A 19,694-nucleotide genomic window follows, 5' to 3' on the forward strand; every position below is an offset into this window, starting at 1 on the left:
TAAAAAAAAGATATCTCCTAGCTAGGGCACACATTATTTCATTTCAGTTCAAACACAATAGCCAACACAGATAGAGAGAGAGTGTGTGGGAAATTGCTAACATAGAGAGAGAGAGAGAGAGCACAACATAGATCAAAATAATGTGAATCTAGGGTTTCTATTGTGTTTTTCTCTTCTTCTACTGTAACTTTTATCTAAAGGAAAGGTATGTTTTGATTTTTCTATGTTTTATGGGCAGTTTCTTTATTCTTTATCTCCTTCTTTGTGTTTTCTGACATTAAATCTAAAACGAAATTAAGATATATGTGTTTTCTTGCTTATTATCTAAAGGACAGAGTGTCTTTAAGTTTTTTTTTTTGGCTAAAATCAAAGTTGGGTGTCTTGAAAACTGTTGGGTTTATAATTTATTTGAAGGTTAAGTGTTGGGAATCTCTATTTCGGCCAAAATCTGATGAAAATGGAAATTCGACCTTTGTTTGTGCTAAATCTTGTAGGATAATATTATTTGGTGGTTAAAGTTTGTTTTAATTTGTTGCATGTCGAGAAAAAGCTTGAAGAACTCAACATTCTTTATATTCTGTGATTTGAAATCAGTGTTAGTGAACTGGGTTTCTTACTCAATTTTTTTTGTTTCAGTTTCAGTTTGTCATTTTTTTTAACTAAAAGGTGAATGATATTTTCTGTTTCACTAAGTTATTTCAGCTTGTTCTCCCATTTAGAGGTCATTCAGTTGTATTAATGATATGAAGACAGAACTTCTGGCTGCGTTGCCTTTTGCTGCTGCTCTGAGTGTTTCAATGATGCCTTTCTGATCATTCTGTTGCTGTGTTATGTTGGCTGAAACTTGAGTAAGTTTGGTGTTGTTCTTGCACTGAAATGACTGCATTTTGTTAAAACACAGAAGATGATATACTTTTTTTAAATGACATTTATTGAGACTGCAAGATCTGCGTAGTTCCTAGATCTCCTTCCGTCATTTTGTTATTAAAATGTTCATGCTGTATTGTGGAGAACTAGTACGATTACTTGAGATAAGACGATTACTCATGTCAAAATTCAATTATTATTGACAAAACGGTGAGAATGATTTCTGCTGAGTCTATTTGGGGCGTTTCGGCAGTTCTTGCTTTTTTTTTATTGTAGCTATGTGTGCAGGCATAGATTGACATCATGCCAAGTTTATGTTTCTGTGCTTTACTGATTCTACTTGCGGAGTATAATATGCCCTTTGCTATTTGGTGATTTGTAACACTATGAAGTTGTAGTTGCAAGACTATAGCAGCCAACCGATAATTAATGATTCTAGCACTTTCTTGTTGGACAGGTGGTGTGGAGTATTATTTGCTCCCTTGGAATATGGAAACTGAAGCTTCTTTTGGTATTTGTAATTTCTTAAGGCAATTCAGCAGTTCCACTGCTGCTAGAAAAGTTGATTTTACAGACCTTACATAAGAATTGTATCTCATTTCTTGTTTACTGCATGAAAGTATATAGGAACCTTTTTGTTTGTACATATTAAAACATAAAAAAAGTATATCATCTACTGTTGTACTATGATTTTTCTACTGTAATCGATTTCAAATTGCAGTCATCCGCATAAATGGTATCCGCAAATTGCAGTCATATTTATGCATTGGAGGTGATTTTATTTAGCATCACTGTGGTTAGTCTTTGTGTATCTTTTATTATATGGATACTTCCATATTAATGGACTAATTTTTTCGTCCTGTTTCTAATGTCCGTAAGAATATTTTGACCCGATGAATGTTGAAGGAGTTACAAGAGCGAATGTGGCAAGCCATCTCCAGGTATATTTATATATATATTTTCATATGTTTCCTTTAATCTGCTTTATATTTTTACAAATGGTATATATGTATGCTTTTTGTTACTGCTCAGATATATGTATGCTCAGATATATGTATGCTTTTGTTACAAATGGGATATAAAGCTGCATTGCTGTTGATGTTCTATGTTGTTATTGGTGTGCTTTTAGTACAGTATTTTTAGCATTTTTGTACTGCTAATGCTAATGAAATGCAGTGCAAAAATGCTAGTTTTTCAGCATTTCTACACTGCGTTTTCAGGATTTCTGCACAACGTTTCAGCATTTCTGCAATGCGTTTCAGCATTTCTGCACAGTTTTTCAGCATCTCTGCACTGCGTTTCAGCATTTCTGCATAGTTTTTCAGCATTTCTACACTGCGTTTCAGCATTTCTGCACAACGTTTCAGCATTTCTGCACAGTTTTTCAGCATTTTTGCACTGCGTTTTCAGCATTTCTGCACTACGTTTCAGCATTTCTGAAATGCAGTGCAAAAATGCTAAAAATACTGTACTAAAATGCTGAAACTTAGTAGAGAAATGCTGAAAAACCTATGCAGAAATGCGAAAAATGCAGTGCAAAAATACAAATACGCAGTGCAGAAAAAAATCACTGCTGAAGCACAACACTAAAAAAATACTGAAACGTAGTTTAGAAAATCGTGCAGAAATGCTGAAACGCAGTGCAGAAATGCTGAAACGCTGAAACATTGTGCAGAAATGCTGAAACGCTGTGCAGAAATGCTGAAAAATTGTGCAGAAATGCTGAAAAAGCTGTGCAAAAAATGCAGTGCAAAAATACTGAAACTGCAATACAGTGCAGAATAGTTGATGTTGGGCTGGAGATAAAATTGTTATACTTGAGCAAGTTCAAAGGTCAAAAACTACTAGTCTAAGGTTGTTGGAAAGAGCTGCCTCATGTTGATACTCGGATGCTTACTTTAAATATTTTTCTTATTTTGAACATGATATTACATTTGTTGTTTAGGAACTCTAATTGTCTTTGTTTTCATGTTGTGTTACTTGACTATGAGACAGTGTATATGATCATTTAAATCCAAGTTGTATGAAACTCTTTTTCGTTGGTCATCGTGAGACTTCAATTCCAACGAAAAATGGATAAATATCTGCTCCCTTATCTTTGGAATTCATTTCTCTTTTTATTTGGTAGAAATTGAATGATTAGTATTCTTGATGTTTTAATTTCACTACTTATTACAGGAAAGATATCAAGAAGTATTACGGGAAAAATCACAGTCTCACTACTATTGCTAACGTTGATGATGTTGATCCTTTAGTTTCTTATAATGATCGCAGTCCTTCACCCATGCATTAGTTTTTTATGTTATTTGCTTTTTGTTGGAAAGAACAAAATTATGCACTAACAATATTTGATGGATGTGTGGGTTCTTTTGGTAGTTGATAGCTTGGTGTTGTCAGTGTTTTGGACTTAGCGATTAGGATTCCGCTATCTATTTTGAATCTTTTTTATAAATATTATTTTATGTGAATGTCAGTTATTTTTAAGGGTATTTATTACTTTGTATTTAGTATGTTTCAACAGGTGTATTTAAAAAAAAATCGGAAGAAAAATATTTGTGACAGATTTATGACGGATTTTGGTCGTTGCTAGAGGGAAAACAGTAGGCTACAGATTGTCGCTAAATGCAGGCACAAATAATTCAAATATTTTGCGACGGATTAGCAACAATGGTTTTCATCGCTAATTTACTAAAACGACGAAATGAAATATGAAATTAGTCACGGAATTCATAACAATAGCAACAAAATAATCCGTTGTTATAATATGGAACGGATCTCATACGTCGCTACTCTGTCGCTAAGTTTTCTACGGATTTCATTTTTCCGTCGCTAATAGGTTAGCAACGCGCAAAATCGCAACAGACGACATTCCGTCGCTAATCCGTCGCAACACATGTTTAGCAACAGATATATGCTGATTAGTGACGGAATACGTCCGTCACCAAACGCTGTTTTTTTAGTAGTGGGTGCAAGTGGAAAAAACGCAGAAATGGGGTTGGAGTTGAAGAAAAGCAAAACGTGAAAATGGTAAAGTGAAGGGGTAAAAGGCCTTATATAGGCATGGAAGAGGAACGGTCACTGAGGACGACCAATCAGACGGCGCCACATGCCCCCATCATTAATGCGAAGAGGCTCAAAACGACGTGCAAAGGACGGTTGGCAGAAGCAGACCACCCGGGGAGGGACACGTGGCCGATAAAAGGGGAGGCGTTACGTAACCGTTCCCGCCAAAATAAGAAGATAACGATGAGCTGAAAGAGCCACTGATTTTCAAAGGTTATCCACTCCCCGTTACTCCGATAGATCGGAGATCCGGGAAGTGTGGGGCTATCTGTATACGGTAAAAACCGAATACGAGGAAAACCGGTGGAACAAGGAACCGGAGGAAGGAATGAGAATGTGCCGGATACTATTCGCCCTTGACTGGGGTAACGCTTGGGCCGGAGCTAAGCGAGGGCACCGACTGGTCTGCCTTCTGCGTGATTGAAACGGCCAAGCCCGGTGACCCGAGCATTCGTGGCCATTGGTCCGTATAGCTATTGGTCCGAGTAGCCGTTGGACCGTGTGGCCGTTGCAAGCGAGCCACGCGCCAGTAGCGTCGTGTCATGGTCAACTACCCACCATGCGTGTGTCAGATGGCGCCGTCAGTCTAATCCCACCAAATCCGTGGAGAGCTGTCCTTATTACTATTATTTTATTAGTTCACATTGTATGAAACCCATGGAGGTTACACTATAAATAGAGGACCTCCCCCTCCTTTGTAAGGGTTGACTCCTTTACTTACCAAGAACATTCATAATAAAAGAATCGGAAAAGGCTCATAAATATCCTTAACCTATTGAAAAAGGCTCATAAATACCCTATTTCCACCTTTTGGTCTAAAAGTACCCTTAAGGTTTGTTTTTGGCTCAAATATACCCCTTAAACTAACAAAGTTAAAGTTAACTCTTTTAAAAAGCCAAATGGCATTTTGTGATTGGACACATATATTATTTAATTTAAAAACGGATTTAAAAATTAAAAAATATGAACAAAACTGATTTTTTTTGCATTTCGTGAATTAATCAACGAAATATGTTTTTTGTTTTTGCATTTCGTGAATAAAAAAACGAAATAGGAAATTATAATTTTTTTTTGCATTTCGTGTATTAAAAAACGAAATAGGATAAAAAAAATTAATTTTGTTCATATAAAAACGAAAATATTTTTTTTTCCTATTTCGTTTTTTAATACACGAAATGCAAAAAAAAAATTATAATTTCCTATTTCGTTTTTTTATTCACGAAATGGAAAAAAAAACATATTTCGTTGATTAATTCACGAAATTAAAAAAAAAAAACAATTTCGTTCATATTTTTTAATTTTTTAATTTTTAATTCGTTAAAAATTTTTAATTTTTAATTTTTAATTTTTAAGTTTCCACACAATTTGTTTTTTAAAAAATATGTAAATTACGGAATTTTATTATTGGCAATTGTTTTTTAAATCTGGAATTTTAAATTACTGAAAATTTATTATTGGCATTTTTTTTTAAATCTGGATTTTTTTTTAAATTACGGAATTTTATTATTGACCAATTACAAAATGCCATTTGGCTTTTTAAAAGAGTTAATTTGAACTTGTTAGTTTGAGGGGTATATTTGAGCCAAAAACAAACCTTAAGGGTATTTTTAGACCTAAAAGGTGAATGGAAGGGTATTTTTAGACCAAAAGGTGGAAGGAGGGTATTTATGAGCCTTTTTCAATAGGTTAGGGGTATTTATGAGCCTTTTTCATATATACAATCGCTCTCTCAGTATCTGATTCGGCCAAGGCCATTTGTTTCCATTTATATTGTGTTTATTCTATCAAATATTAAGCAAATTATCATTATTAGCCGTTTTCTTACTACATATTCACACACTTATTTTACACTATCAAATATACATCAAGACCCAAGCACATATTCCATACCCGCGTACAAATTCAATTGGTTTCCCAAATTCGGGGTAAACAATACTGTGGTGAAGAAATAAAATAAGAATTGGGAAATTTCATACATGCATTATTATGTGTAGGCTGAAGGATCACCATGAAGGTGTACCAAAGATGCTTATGCTGGATGCATGTACTACAATACAAATGAATTTGAAATGCGTCGAAAAGAACAAAAGAAATTCGAGGAGGTATGTCCTTATTGAATGGTTTTAAAAATAATAACATGAATCTATTTGCAATAAAAAAATAGTTTTATTGTGGACACTTTAACATCAATCTTGTTGAGTATTTCCCCCTTCTTTTTTCCCTTTAACTTTTTTTTTTTCATATAAAAATATAAAGATGCTACTCCTAGCTTGTAACTAACTAGCTAGTGAATCAAAATCCAATTATTCCTATATTAGTATCAAAAACTATAACTCCACAATGACACTTCAACTTCACTTTCCACATCATCCCAACTGAAACAACTGCCTAAACGCGGAGTTGGAGAAAACAAAAGCCCCTCCGACATCTTTTCTCGCCATCCTTCCATCTCCAACATCTCATTATTTTCACCCCAATTACAACATAAAATGTTCTCCATATCTATATTCAATTCCTTAGCCACAAAATCACTACTACGTCCATTAGCCCCGCCAACAACAACCTCTTGGTACTTTACTTCTTCAGTACTGGAATTAACTTTCTCATTCATATAGTCGACTTCAACTAGTTCAGGATCTTGAGAAAAAGCTTGTGCAGCTTTAACTGCCGCCTGGCGTAAGTCTTTGGGGTCCTTTGATACTATCACTGGCAACCGCCAACGAGAGTCAGCGAAATTCAAAGTGGCTAGATTACCTCTAAGTGCTAATGCGGCAACATCATGAGCTCGAGCTGCCATTTCTGGAGTAGGGTATGTTCCTAGCCATATTCTTTTTTGTTGACTAGGCTCACGTACCTCGCAAACCCACTTGTTATTGTTCCTTCTCCTCACTCCCCTATAAATCGGGTGACGAGTTTCCTTGAACTTCTTCCTTCCTGCACGTTTCTTGGGTCGGCTTGAAGCTAATAGGAATGCTCCTTCATCTTGACCTGATGATGATGATGTTTCTTGCAAGTGATCTCTCTCCACATTAGCCACGTTGGAATCTGAAGAGCACGAAATTGAGTTATTGTTCATCACCAAGAAACTACTGATTTTCTTGCGATAGTCGTTACTTTTGTAATAGTCGATAATATTCGATATTTGTAGTGAGCAAAGTGCAAGGACTAAGAGTAAGTTGTTGTATTGGTTACGTTTAGGCTTTTAAGAATTTGGTGAAAGTTTGAAAGTGGCTTTTATAGATTTAGATACAAATGGATTATGAATTAAGTAAGAAGAAAAAGGAGGAGCGCATGGCTACGACATTGACGCGAACACGCAATTTGTTTGTCTGCTAAAGGTCAAATGAACTGGTGAGTTTTCAGTTTTCTTATTCTTTGTGGGGTCTGCTATTATTATTATTATATTATATACTATATATATAAACACATATTTGTTTGTTTGTGAATAGAGAAATGGAGAAAGACACTGGGGATTGTGGGGGTTTCGCAGCACGTGGTTGAAGTAAAGAGCTGGAACAGCTTAAGATACGATGTTTTTATTCTTTTCAAAGTGGAGTATGTTTTTTCTTGTGTTTTTCTTTTCTTTTTCAGTTTGGGTCAAGGGGCCAGAAATTTTGTCTGACTTTGATGAGATATATTGAAGTTGCTGCACACGGGTGCTACACACTTTTAGCCAGTTTCTGGGTGTTCCTAACTCCTAAGTGAGAAATTTGTCCATGGGACATTATCTCATATTTTTAATTAATTAATATTTGTTTGTTTAATTTTTTTTTTCTTCAGGCACATGAAGTGTTTTTCATAGTACGGGAGAGAGAATTTTACGTCGAACTTGTGTCTGCTTTTGTATTAAGTTAAATTGTGTAATCATTTTAACTAAAAGTTTAAACGGATAGTAATAGTTAAAGAGCCAATTTTTCACAAAGAAATAAAACACACATATATGATTTCAATTACACCACTTTCCACATCATCCCAACAAAAACAACTACCCAAATGTGGAGTTGGTGAAAATCAGTGGCAAACCTATATTGAGGTCACTGGGCTAAGCATTCATTATATTTTGGAGCAATTAGCAGAATTGCCTTTCTTTTGGGGTGGTCTTTAAATTTAGGTCCTCATATTTGAAATCTTTAAATTTTACCCTTCGGCGAAATTTTATGGATTTCAGGGTCGAACCCCCACACAGTTAAAATTTAAAAAAAAAAAATCGCAAGGCAGAGTTTAAATTCGCTATGCCCCTACCGGCATACACTTGTTAAGGAATTACCAAAGTTATGCTGGACCCGGCATACTTATGCCTTATGGGAAGACTTGGCATAAGTATGTCGGGTCCGATATAACTTTGGTAATTCCTTCACAAGTTTATTTGAAAAAAATGTAAAACTGATTTTTTTAAAATAAAAAATATGGAAAAATGAATTATTTATTTTAAAAAAAAAAAAACTAAAAACCTATAGTTTTAATTTAAATATCTGTAAAAAATGTAGTTTTTCAGAATAATCCCGGAAAATCCATTTTTTAAATAATCCCGAAAAATTATATAAGTTTTTAAATCTAGAAAAAAAATATCAGTTCTTCACTTTATTCTTAAAAAAATCAGTATCCCGGATTTTAAAAAATTCCAGGTTTTTAATGAAGAATTCAAATTTTCAGATTCTTTTTTAGAAAAATGGGTTTATTTAGTTTTCCAGATTTTTAAAAAGTCCAAGTTTTTTATTAAAAAAATCAATTTACCAGATTTTTTAAAAAAAATAACGGGTTTCTTAGTTTTCAACATTTAAAAAAAATCTGATTTAAAAAAAATATACTCACTTTTTAATGAATTTTCCAAAATTGATTTTTCTTTTTAAAAAAAAAAACTGACGTGGCACCTGTCACGCGCCTGTTGGCGTGTGACTACACTTATTGCGCCATGTGGCAGCTCGGGGATGAATTGAAACCCATTTTACCAAGTTTGGGGGTGTCTTGAAGTGCAGCAATAGTTTGGGGACTAAAGTTGCAATTCGTGCCGAGTTTGGGGGCATTTTAGTCACTTAAGCCAAGTTAAAATTTTTAGATTAAGGATGCACACAACTCAAACAAACTAAGATCTGCGTAGACTTTACCCTCTCCAGACCCCACATTGTGGGATTTCACTGGGTATGTTATTGTTGTTGTAAATTATTTGTTAAGTTCAAAAGGGTTTTCAAATCGAAAGTAACGAATTTTGTGTTTCAAAAAGGGATTTTATTTAGAGAAAAAGAGTCGCCACCTGGCATTGAGTTTTGGTGTGCCAAGTCATCGTAAAATCAATATCCCTTTCAAAACAAGTTTGACTCTAAAAACTGATCAGCGACAGAGATCCCGGTTAAGGAATTCGGTTTTCCGAGGGGAAGGTGTGAGGCATCCTTCGAATCCCGTGGTTTTAGCACGGTCATTTTAATTAACTCGCGTATCGACTTAAATAGAAACTCAATCAAGTAAACTCACATAAAACAAACACACACACGAGAAAAGCTCAAAAATAAAGTCTAAATTATTACAACTCGAAATTAAAAAAAATGCGAGAAAATAAACCTATACTATCTTATGCTAACCTTCTAAGCTAGCCCCGACATCCCAGGGTCTTCTCCACGAACGGCCACTATTTTTTACATTAAATTTTCTTTCGAGACATCCCACCCGAAAAATGAATACATAAAATTTGAAAGTGAGTAAAAGCAAACAAACAATTAAACCGGCCTATTAATTTGCTTACCAACTTGGACCTATATATGACTCTAATGCCTCAAGAGTATCAAACTAAAAACAGTGCAATTACTTAAAGCCAATTTTAGAAAACTCTATGGCCCAATTAATAATTGATTAAGCAAAGTAACATGAGCTAATCACTGTAATCTTAGGGACATGGAACATGGAGCCTGTTTGGATGGGCATAAAATAAACAGCTTATAAATAAATAAAAAATTAGAGTAGGCTAACTTATATTTTTTTTTTTGGCTCATAAGCTGTTTTCAACTTATAAGCTGCTTTAGATAAGCTAAGCCAAAAGGGCCCAATTATTTTTTTGGGCTTATTTTATGCACAAAATGACTTTAAGCTGGTCAGTCAAACAATCAAAAAAGCTAAAAACAGCTTATAGGCAACATATAAGTCAATCCAAACGGGCTCATAAGCAATGGTGAGATGATTCAAGACATTTTAATCATGGTATATGACGGCATTCAATTCAATTATCATGACCCGACAAATTGATCCAGATATGAGTCAATTCCTCAAATGGTCATTGAACTTATAGTTAAGTCCCACTAAAGTAACTTTTAATTTTTTTTTGGACAATAAGGCCATCAAACTATGCTCATGTTTCCAAAAAGATAAAGCAATCCACTTTTGGACATAAGACCTCTTAACTCATTTTTAAATTATAAAATTCATTTGAATATTTCTAATTTATTTTCTAAATAAAATATTAATTTGAAGAAAAATTTCAGAATATTGCAAAATTATATCTAGGTAAACAATAAAAGGATACAGTTGAATGGTGATACAACGAGCATGGAACTATAGATTTTTTAATTGGTTGTAAATCATTTTCTCTGACATATAAAATTTTCAATTATAAAAAAAAAATATCTACTATTTTTATTTTATTGGAGATGAAATTGTAATATTTTGATTTTATTTAAGTTTTTATAAATGATGAATTACAATAATATAAACATTATATATTTTTAGAAATCATATATACAACTAATTATAAAAATGTTTTCATTTTTACAAAGTAGTTATCCAACACGATTTTTTTTATGAGAAAACTTATCCAAATATTCTACCAATAAAGTAAGCTTATTCTAATTCTTGCACACACACACACATATGAACCAAAAATAATAATTACACGCATCATGAATTTATATAACGTCTAATGCGATTCAGTTATGTCTAAACACTTTGATTCAGTAAATTTTTTAACTTAAGATATTGAGCAATAGAGAAATATCAAATTTTTTCAAAAGAAATTGACATGACAAGGAATACCTTATAGCATACTAATGATTATATCATTTTATTCTTATAGCTTTAAATATTAATTATATTTTATTAATAAAATATGAAACATATTAATTTGAACAAGAATTTCGGAGTATCTAAAAATTATGCCTAAATAATGAATTTTATAATTGTATATGGGTTAGGGTGTTTTATATTTAAAAATGAATTGATTTAGTTTGACGATCTTATCGTCCAAAAAAATTCAACAATTATCTTAGTGGGACTTTTTTAAATGTTCAGTGACCATTTGAGGAATTGACTTGCCAAATATTCATCAAAACTGAGATAAAGAAAGAAATGGACCTCAAAAGCAACTTCTCTTAAGTCTTCTTGATCAGAACGCCTCAGACCAAAAAAACTCACCAAGGGTGGTTTGGGGGTGAGGGAGATGGTGGTTTAATGGTGATTAAAAAAAAAAACAATGAAGAAGATGATGATATTTTCCTTTTTCTTTTTCCTCACTGTCTATATCTCTCCCTATATTTTCTTTTTTCGTATCTGTCTCTATCTCTATTCTAAAAATGGAATCCTATGTATATCTAGCCCTAATCAATGAGAGGAGAGGGCCTCACCTATTAAAATATTCTTCCAAAAAAACATGACCCCCTTCCCATTTTGTGATAAAATTTATTATGAAAGCTTGTCATTTTATGATGAGGTAGTATAATTTCATTTGTTCCTTTTTCCCTTCTTGTCATGTTTGTTTTTTAATTACCTTTTATTTAAGTATAAAATGAGAAATACTTAATAACTATTTCTTGATAGAGAAAAATATACTATTTAATAGAAAATAACTAGTTAAACCAAATTAAATCCAAAAACAAAATTATATTTTTATAATTTTTCATTCTTTTGAAACACCCAACTTGCTCTAGAAATAGCAAATAATTTTGTCCTTTTTGATGTATACAAATAAAAACCTACTCAAAACAATATAAAAGTCGAAATATCAAGATTAAACCTAAAAAAAATATTTAACTCTAAAACGGCGTAAAACCTAAGGAAGGGTCAAAAATCACGTGTCTATTGTAATTTTCCCCACACTGTACAAGTGGTTAATGAGAAAGCCCATTTCCAGAATACAATACCTATCCTCGAAATCAAACTCTTTGATTTCTTCTATCACAAAACCTTAACCCAATTGGAATATAGAAATTTGCCGGAGGATGAATATTCATGAAGGAATTGCACTGTTAAGGAGTGAATATCTTTGTGAAGAATAATTTCATTGTCTCTTGTACTCCTCTGTACGTGAAGTAAAGATCATTATATAAAGATAGTTGACAGCAATGTATTACACCTATTCAAAGTGTTAAGTTAATATTTTAAAGGGACACATCCCTTGTGAAGAGACACTTCAAAATGTTCTCTTTTTAAAACTCTGTCAACGGGTATACAAAATTGAAATTAGTTTTTTTTTTCATTATTTAAAAAGTACTAATATTATATTATTATATATAACAATCCCCCACAGACTCGAAAACGCATGAAGAATATTATTGGATATTCGTGTAACACATAACTAAAGGTAGCTAATCAGCCTTGAACCTTTAGAATGAATATGAATATAAAATCAAAATTTGTATTATACATGAGTTCTTGTTCTGCAATGGTGGCGCCGATTAACATGGATCTGGCGCTCAATCCTGTTCAGCAGGTACTCTAGGATTCACCATTAAAATCCCCCGAACGCGATCTCTAATTTTCTTACTTGCATAGGCAATCTCATCAAGGGTGTCCACAACCGCTCTATCACCCCTTCTTAAGCTATGAGACTATCAAGAACAAATTAAAGTTCATCCTTCTCGTTGTGGAAAATCATTGCATATAGTCAAACATGGGCTTTTAAAGGAATATAACTTCATTTGTTTATATTATCACCCCCACTATGCCTTGAGTATATTTATGCACCGGAAATGTAACCTCAACGTTAACATTTCTTGGATAATTCTTTGTAACTTATCCTTGAACTCTTAAATATGAATTTCCAGTTATGACTGACATTCACATGAACGAGTAGACGCCATTTAAGATTATCTCTATTAAAATGGTAATAGGCCAATATTTGCACGATTACACTATCTTCTCACATCATAAAAGTTTAATGAGAAGATTTGTCAATATTTGAAAAGAAAAAAAATGAATAGTAGTAGAAACTATTTTTTAGAAATTGCAAATAGTAGCTTTTTGAAGAAACAAAATTAGATGTTTTTTTTTTCATTTTCCTCTTAACAAATTACTGCTCTAATATTAACAAAAGTGTTTTGTAAATTTGATTAGCCAAATATAAGTACTTGTTTAGTGTGGGTGCAATTAATTAATCACCAGATACGCCCATGGGGTGATGGGTCATGTGAAACTTACTTTGCGGGGGAGATTGTTGCGTACGAAGCGAACAAAGTCTCACAATAATAGCTGAAACGAAATAATTATAAGGCAAGGATATTCTTAATGTTGTATGATTTTTTGGGAAAAACCGTGTAACCTTAGCCTAGAGCTGATGATATTGCAACACGTGAAGAGTAACTTCGAGTTGTTTAGCCCAATAATTTATAGCAGAGACAATGATTCGACAAGACGAGTATGAAAATGACGAAGCGAGAACGTGGAGCTCGAGTTTGTGCTTTTCCCATCTATGAGCCGGTTTGCTACCTTTACATGTAGTTTAATTTTAAAGGTGCATACATAAAAAATAAAAAAATAAAAAAAAAAAAGGAAGCTAGTGAGCTTTGGTGACCATAAATACTTGGTTGATGTGAATGACTAGAGTTAACAAAATGGTTAAAACAAACAAACCATCCAATCCGATCAATTAGACATGAGTTGGATAATTGAGTTTTTAAAAATGGATCAAATGTGGGTATTATTCAATAAAAATGGATATTCATATTATCAATATCCATTTGCCTGCTTGTTATTTTTCATGAGTTCTTTCTTTCTCTGAGTCAACTTATTTTGAATTTTAGCTTGTGTCTTCACATGACTATTGAGCGAAAACCGTGGATATATACATTCATATTATCCGTGATATTCATATTATTCGTCAATTTATCAATTTTTTATGCTTGTTAAATATGAGCGGGGCAATTTTTTATTCATCTTAGTTTAACCTATTTTCGACCCGGCCCGCCCGTTTGGCACTCCTATGAATGACACACAATTTATCTTCAAATTAGCCCATGAATGGTGATAGGTTATGTGATACTTAGTTCAAGGAGGTGATTGTTGGGTGTGTGCGAATAAATTTTCGTATGGAAAGTAGAAAAGAAAAAAAAAGTTACTTAAGATGTTGGATAATCTCAGTGAGTGAGATTTTTTGGAGAAAACCGTGCAGGATTGACTTAAAACAGATAATATCTTATCCTATTAAAATTATATTTGGCTATTTTAGCCCAACAAATACAATTGCTACTCCTTAGAAATATTATTTCACAATAAAATAAAAAAAATACTTTCAAAATGAGTAAAGTTTAAAAGCTTGACAACTATTAATTCGATCAACAAATTCCTCCTTGGAATATTCGTCCTTTGAAGTTTGAAGTGGCACAAGTGCGTAGCACCCGTGTGTGTTAACTATAAAGTTTCTTTCCTCATTGACCAAAATTGGAAAGTGTAATAACCCAATAAAGTTGTGGTCCGTTGACCCAAATAGGAAACTAGAAGAATAATATAACTATTCTATTTTTTTAATTTTTCAATCATATCCTAAACTTTGCCAACTCACTACTTCAACACACGTGGTACGAAACCCCCTTTATTAGTCTTTTTCTCCATTTTTTCTACTGACAAAGTACAATTGTTTTATTTGTCTATATTTATAGAAGTACACCCCCACAAAGAAGTGAGCTGATAATGAATAACTGAATTTCCGTGTTCGTGTCAATATCGTAGCCATGTGTTCCTTCTTTTTCTTCGTACTTAATTCGTAATTCAAATTTATCCAAAATCTGTAAAATCACCTCCACAACTAAAAGTTCAACAACAATGTACTCTAGCAATATTACTTCCTTCACTATAAATATAGGAAGTATCACTACTACTATTCTAGTTAAGTTTCTTTTTTACTAAGTTTGAATCTTGTTGACTCTTACTAACAGTCAAGACTATTTCAAAAAAATCAGTAATTTCCTCTTGTCCGTATGCCGATGAATAATAATTCGATGTTTTGCTCGTCAAATTCCAATCTGGCAAATCTGGAGAGTGATCACTCGCTTGAAATATCATTACCTTCGCGAAGAGCTGCTAATTCCGATGAGGAATTTGTATTATTAGCTTCGAGCTGACCGAAAAGACGTGACGGGAGAAAGAAGTTCAAGGAAACTCGCCACCCAATTTATAAGGGGTAGACACTATATAATCTTGACTTGTTTCATTCATTCACCGAGAGAGAATATATATATGATATAATTTTGAACCCTAATAAAACAAGGAAACTAAGATTCTAGTGAAACAAGGAAACTAACTAATGTATGGTAATTATCTCCCTAAAAATATGCTACCAAATAATATCAAGATATTATACCGCAATAACCCCCCCCCCCCCCCCCCCCTCAAGTTGGAGCATGGGAATAAAAAATGCCCAACTTGGAAAACAAGAAGTCAAACTGAGTTTTGCCGAGAGCTTTGGTAAAAATGTATGTCAATTGTGAAGATGTTGAAACGAGTGACGGAGCAACAAGTACAAGAAATCAGGGGCTCATGATGATCCAATTCTTGTCATAGAGCATGTAATTTTCCATAATATACGGACACTAACATGGTTTTGGTTTGTTCACATTTAGCCATTGAAGAAGGAAGTTGTTGAACTCGTGATCCATTAATCTGCGCGAACCTCCTTTTAAGGTGATCACAAAAGAGTTTTACCTCCCTAAATTTTGACAAGGAAGATTTGACATCAGCATCAATGGTATTTGTGATCCAAGAGATTAACATTGCGTTAATTGTAGTCCAATCGGACTTTGTACAAGGAGGCTGCGGTTCAGTGATAGTGTCGTCCAAGAACTCAAATTTACGTCGTGCCTCTAACGCCGTTTGTATGTCGGCTGCCCATTCATCAAAATTGTCGCCCTTGAAACGAGTAGGCGTGATATAGTCGCCGGGTCGTTCTTGAGGACCGAGAAAATAGGGAGAATTAGACTTAATTTTGGGTGGTGGTGGAGGAGGTACGGCGTCACCAGCCATGGAAATTTACGATGAAGAGAAGAAAAAATCGTGTGGCTCTGATACCATGTAGAAACTATACAATCTTGACTTGTTCCATTCATTCACCAAGAGAGAATATATATAGGATACAATCTTGAACCCTAGTGAAACAAGGAAACTAACTAATATATGGTGATTATCTCTCTACAAATATGCTACCAAATAATATCAAATAATATCAAGATATTATACCGAAATATAGGGGAGTGAGGAGGAGGAATACCAACAAGTGAGTTTGCGAGCTACGTGAGCCTAGTCAGCAGAAAAGAATATGGCTAGGAAGTTTTCTTACACCAAAAATGACAGCTCGAGCGCATGACGTTGCTGCATTAGCACTCAGAGGCATTGCTGCATTAGCACTCAGAGGCAATCTAGCCACTCTGAATTTTGCTGACTTTGGTGGTTGTCTGTGCCGGTATCAAAAGATCTCAAAGAATTGCGCCTGGTTACTTTGAAAGTAGCCGAAGCGTTCCGTCATGATCCTCATGAGGTAGTTGAAATCGACTCTCTGAATGATGAAGTTAAGTCAAGTGAAAAAGTAAGGTACCTAAGAGAATATTGTTGTTGGTGGGGCCACCGGAAGTGACAATGATTTGGTGGCTAAGGAATTGAATGACATACAAAATATGGAGATGGAAAATATTTTATGTTGTAATTGGGTAGACAATAAGGAAATGTTGGAAATAGAGAGATCATTATCATGGCAAGAAAAGATGGGAGAGGGGCTTTTATTTTCACCAACTCCTCTTTTAGGTAGTTGTTTTTGCTGGGATGATGTGGAAAGTGAGGTTAAAGTGTCTTTGTGGAGTTACCGTGATTGATGATAGGAAGTAACATTTTTTTGGAACCTTTTGAATGGCAACGGAATTTAATAAGGAATAAAGACTTTTGAAAGTTAATTATCCAATTAAAATAAATTTTAAATATTTGAGTGTGCATGGCTATAAATCGTTCTATTAAGAAAAAAATGAAAGTTTTAAGGTTTACATTTTGAAACAATTTTAACTTATTTATCATTTTATTACTAATAATTATATATAGTCACACAAATATTTATGAATTATTGCAGATCACAAATTTTAAAAGTATTTCTTTCTAAAATTTTTATATCAATTAAGTCCGGCCACATAAAATGGAATTCGATGAGTATAATATACTAGCCATATCTGGAGTATGTATCAGGTGGTGGCAAGGGGACTCACCTGAATCCCATTCGGCAAAAAATTATATGTTAATGGTTAATTAAAATTATTTTTTATGTACATATATTAGATATTGTTGAACCCCATTAGCTTCTTGTGTGTTTACTTCTTTATAATTTTTTAACCTCTTAATGAAATTCGTAGTTCCGCCACTCGCACGCATTGAAAGAACGGAAAAGGGACAAAAATACCCTCGAACTATCGAAAAAGGTCTAAAAATATCCTTCATTCACCTATTTTGCAAAAAAGATCTCTCTGGTTATCATTTTGGCTCACTTATGCCTTATGACTAAAGGTCAACACTAATTAAAAAAAAGTTTATTTAAATTCCACGTGTCATTTCATTACTTTCCAATTTTAAACTCTGATTCATTTAAATGAAGCACCCGATTTTCTCACTTACCCAGAGCCGCCCGTAAAACATAAAATTTCACCGAAAAAATCATTTTCGGCCATTTTTTCTCTATTTCCTCATATTCTTGAAACTTTCTCAAAAACCTAACAATGATGTTTTCGAAGCCTTCCCATTTGAGTGGCTGCTAAATTATCAAGCTACTTCAATTGACTAATACTCTTTCTCACCGGAACCTTGTAGCGCTTAGAAATATAAATCTTCGTTTACCAGAGAATGAAAACAAGTTACACGAGATTCATGATAGGGAAGCCAGATATGATACTAAGATTCTTCAAAAAACTAACCAATTCAAGTATGTTAAATTTATGTTCTAGTGAGATTATTACAAATTTGGGAAGATTTAAGTAAATAATCTCAAAAACACCATTGTTAGCTTTTGAGAAAGTTTGAAGAAGATGAGGAAGTAGAGCAAAGATGGCCGAAAATGATTTTTCCTGTGAGATTTTATGTTTTTCGGGCGGGTCAGGTAAATGAGAAAATTGGGTGGATGAATTTATTTAATCACTTTTTTAAAGGGAAAATATCACTCTGCCCATATTTTTAATATTACCCAAAATGGCCTTTTAATACATTATTATATACTTTTATACAAGGTTGATACATTATCGTAGTAAGTATATAATATTATATATTGTGTGTATAAACACTATTGCAAAAAAACAGTTGACTATTCGAATGTAAATTAAAAATATGTCTACGTGGATGTAATATTTTATGTTGGATTATTATTGAAATTATTTATTGAAATTATTCTTTTTTTTTAGTTCAGTGTTGACCATTAGTCAAATGACATTATTGAGCCAAAAATGTAATCACAGGGATTTTTTTTAACAAATAGGACAGATCTTTCAATACATCAACCAAGAGTATATATGTTGCCTATCTTGTTTCTTCTCAAGAATCATTTTCCGGGCCTTTATTGCTTTATATGTGGCCCAGCTATTTGGACTACTCTTTGGGCTACTCTTTGGGCTTTCAAGTAGACTATATGGGTCAGCCCAGCTTAACTACATCTTTGGAGATTGGTATCCTTTTTAAGGGTACCATTTAAAGTTTAGTCAAAATTTACTAACTTCATATTGTTTCTCCTCCTCCTCCTCCTTCAGACCATCGGTTATGAAGTTTTGAACTTCCAGAGCTAACTTCCACTTGATTGAAGTTTGAAATGCATTTGGTTTGAGGTGAAGTTACGCTCTAATAATTCAAACTTCTGACCCATTAAGAAGGTGGCTAAATCTTAAACAGTTTGTAAATAACGATTATTCTTAAATAATGGTCCTAAAATGGCTATTTGTGCACTGTATGCGGGAAACCTCTCTTACAAATGCATTAAAGGAAGAAAATTTTGAGAATATTAAACAAAACTAATAATGGTGCAATTTGTAAGTAGGCTTATTTAGTTTAGACAATATTTGACTTGAAGTTGAATCATAAAAAGAGAAAAATACAAGATAGCAAAGTTCAAGGGTTGGATTGGAAGCATCCCCGGTCCGATTAATCGATTATCCACCAAGTTTGAAGCTTAAATAGTGGATTTCTCCTTTAAAAGAAAATCAATTTTTTTTCTTTTTGTTTGAGAGAATGAGAATGAAAGTTTAGGGCTTTATGTTGTATAGAGACTTTGACTTAGGAGGAGTTGATTTTGTGATTTGATCTTTTAATAGTTAAAGAGCTCTTCCTTGTCAGCCTGATATTTGACCCCTAGCATTGTACTACCATACGGAAAGAAAGAAATAAGTACAAAAAAAAAAATATAAAATCTATCATATACTGTTAGTCTATTGCTGAGGGTTTATGTGAAACAATCTCTCTACCTCTACGAGATAGGGATAAGGTCTGCTTACACTCTAATCCCCAGAATCAGGGTCGGCCAGAGGGCCAAGCCACTAAAGCGGGGCTTTAGGCCCCAAAAT

The 19,694-nt window shown here is 33.5% G+C and overlaps 1 protein-coding gene and 1 pseudogene across 1 annotated transcript; one reads left to right on the plus strand and one right to left on the minus strand.

Annotated features, from left to right (window-relative positions):
• Positions 1–6,014: 6,014 nt before the first annotated feature.
• LOC132609871 (dehydration-responsive element-binding protein 1D-like) lies at positions 6,015–7,144 on the minus strand. The gene has a single exon (XM_060324056.1). The coding sequence runs from the start codon at positions 7,004–7,006 to the stop codon at positions 6,251–6,253; it is 756 nt and encodes a 251-aa protein (XP_060180039.1). The 5' UTR covers positions 7,007–7,144; the 3' UTR covers positions 6,015–6,250.
• A 7,817-nt stretch (positions 7,145–14,961) lies between these two features.
• On the plus strand, positions 14,962–16,985 carry LOC132612319 (dehydration-responsive element-binding protein 1G-like; annotated as a pseudogene).
• Positions 16,986–19,694: the final 2,709 nt, after the last annotated feature.

Source organism: Lycium barbarum, chromosome 9 (genome assembly GCF_019175385.1).
Source record: "Lycium barbarum isolate Lr01 chromosome 9, ASM1917538v2, whole genome shotgun sequence".
Lineage (NCBI taxonomy): Eukaryota > Viridiplantae > Streptophyta > Magnoliopsida > Solanales > Solanaceae > Lycium > Lycium barbarum.

Bases quoted from the DNA above. Each gene is read 5' to 3' on its own strand.
- LOC132609871 (XM_060324056.1), bottom strand. From the start codon at position 7,006: ATGAACAATAACTCAATTTCGTGCTCTTCAGATTCCAACGTGGCTAAT.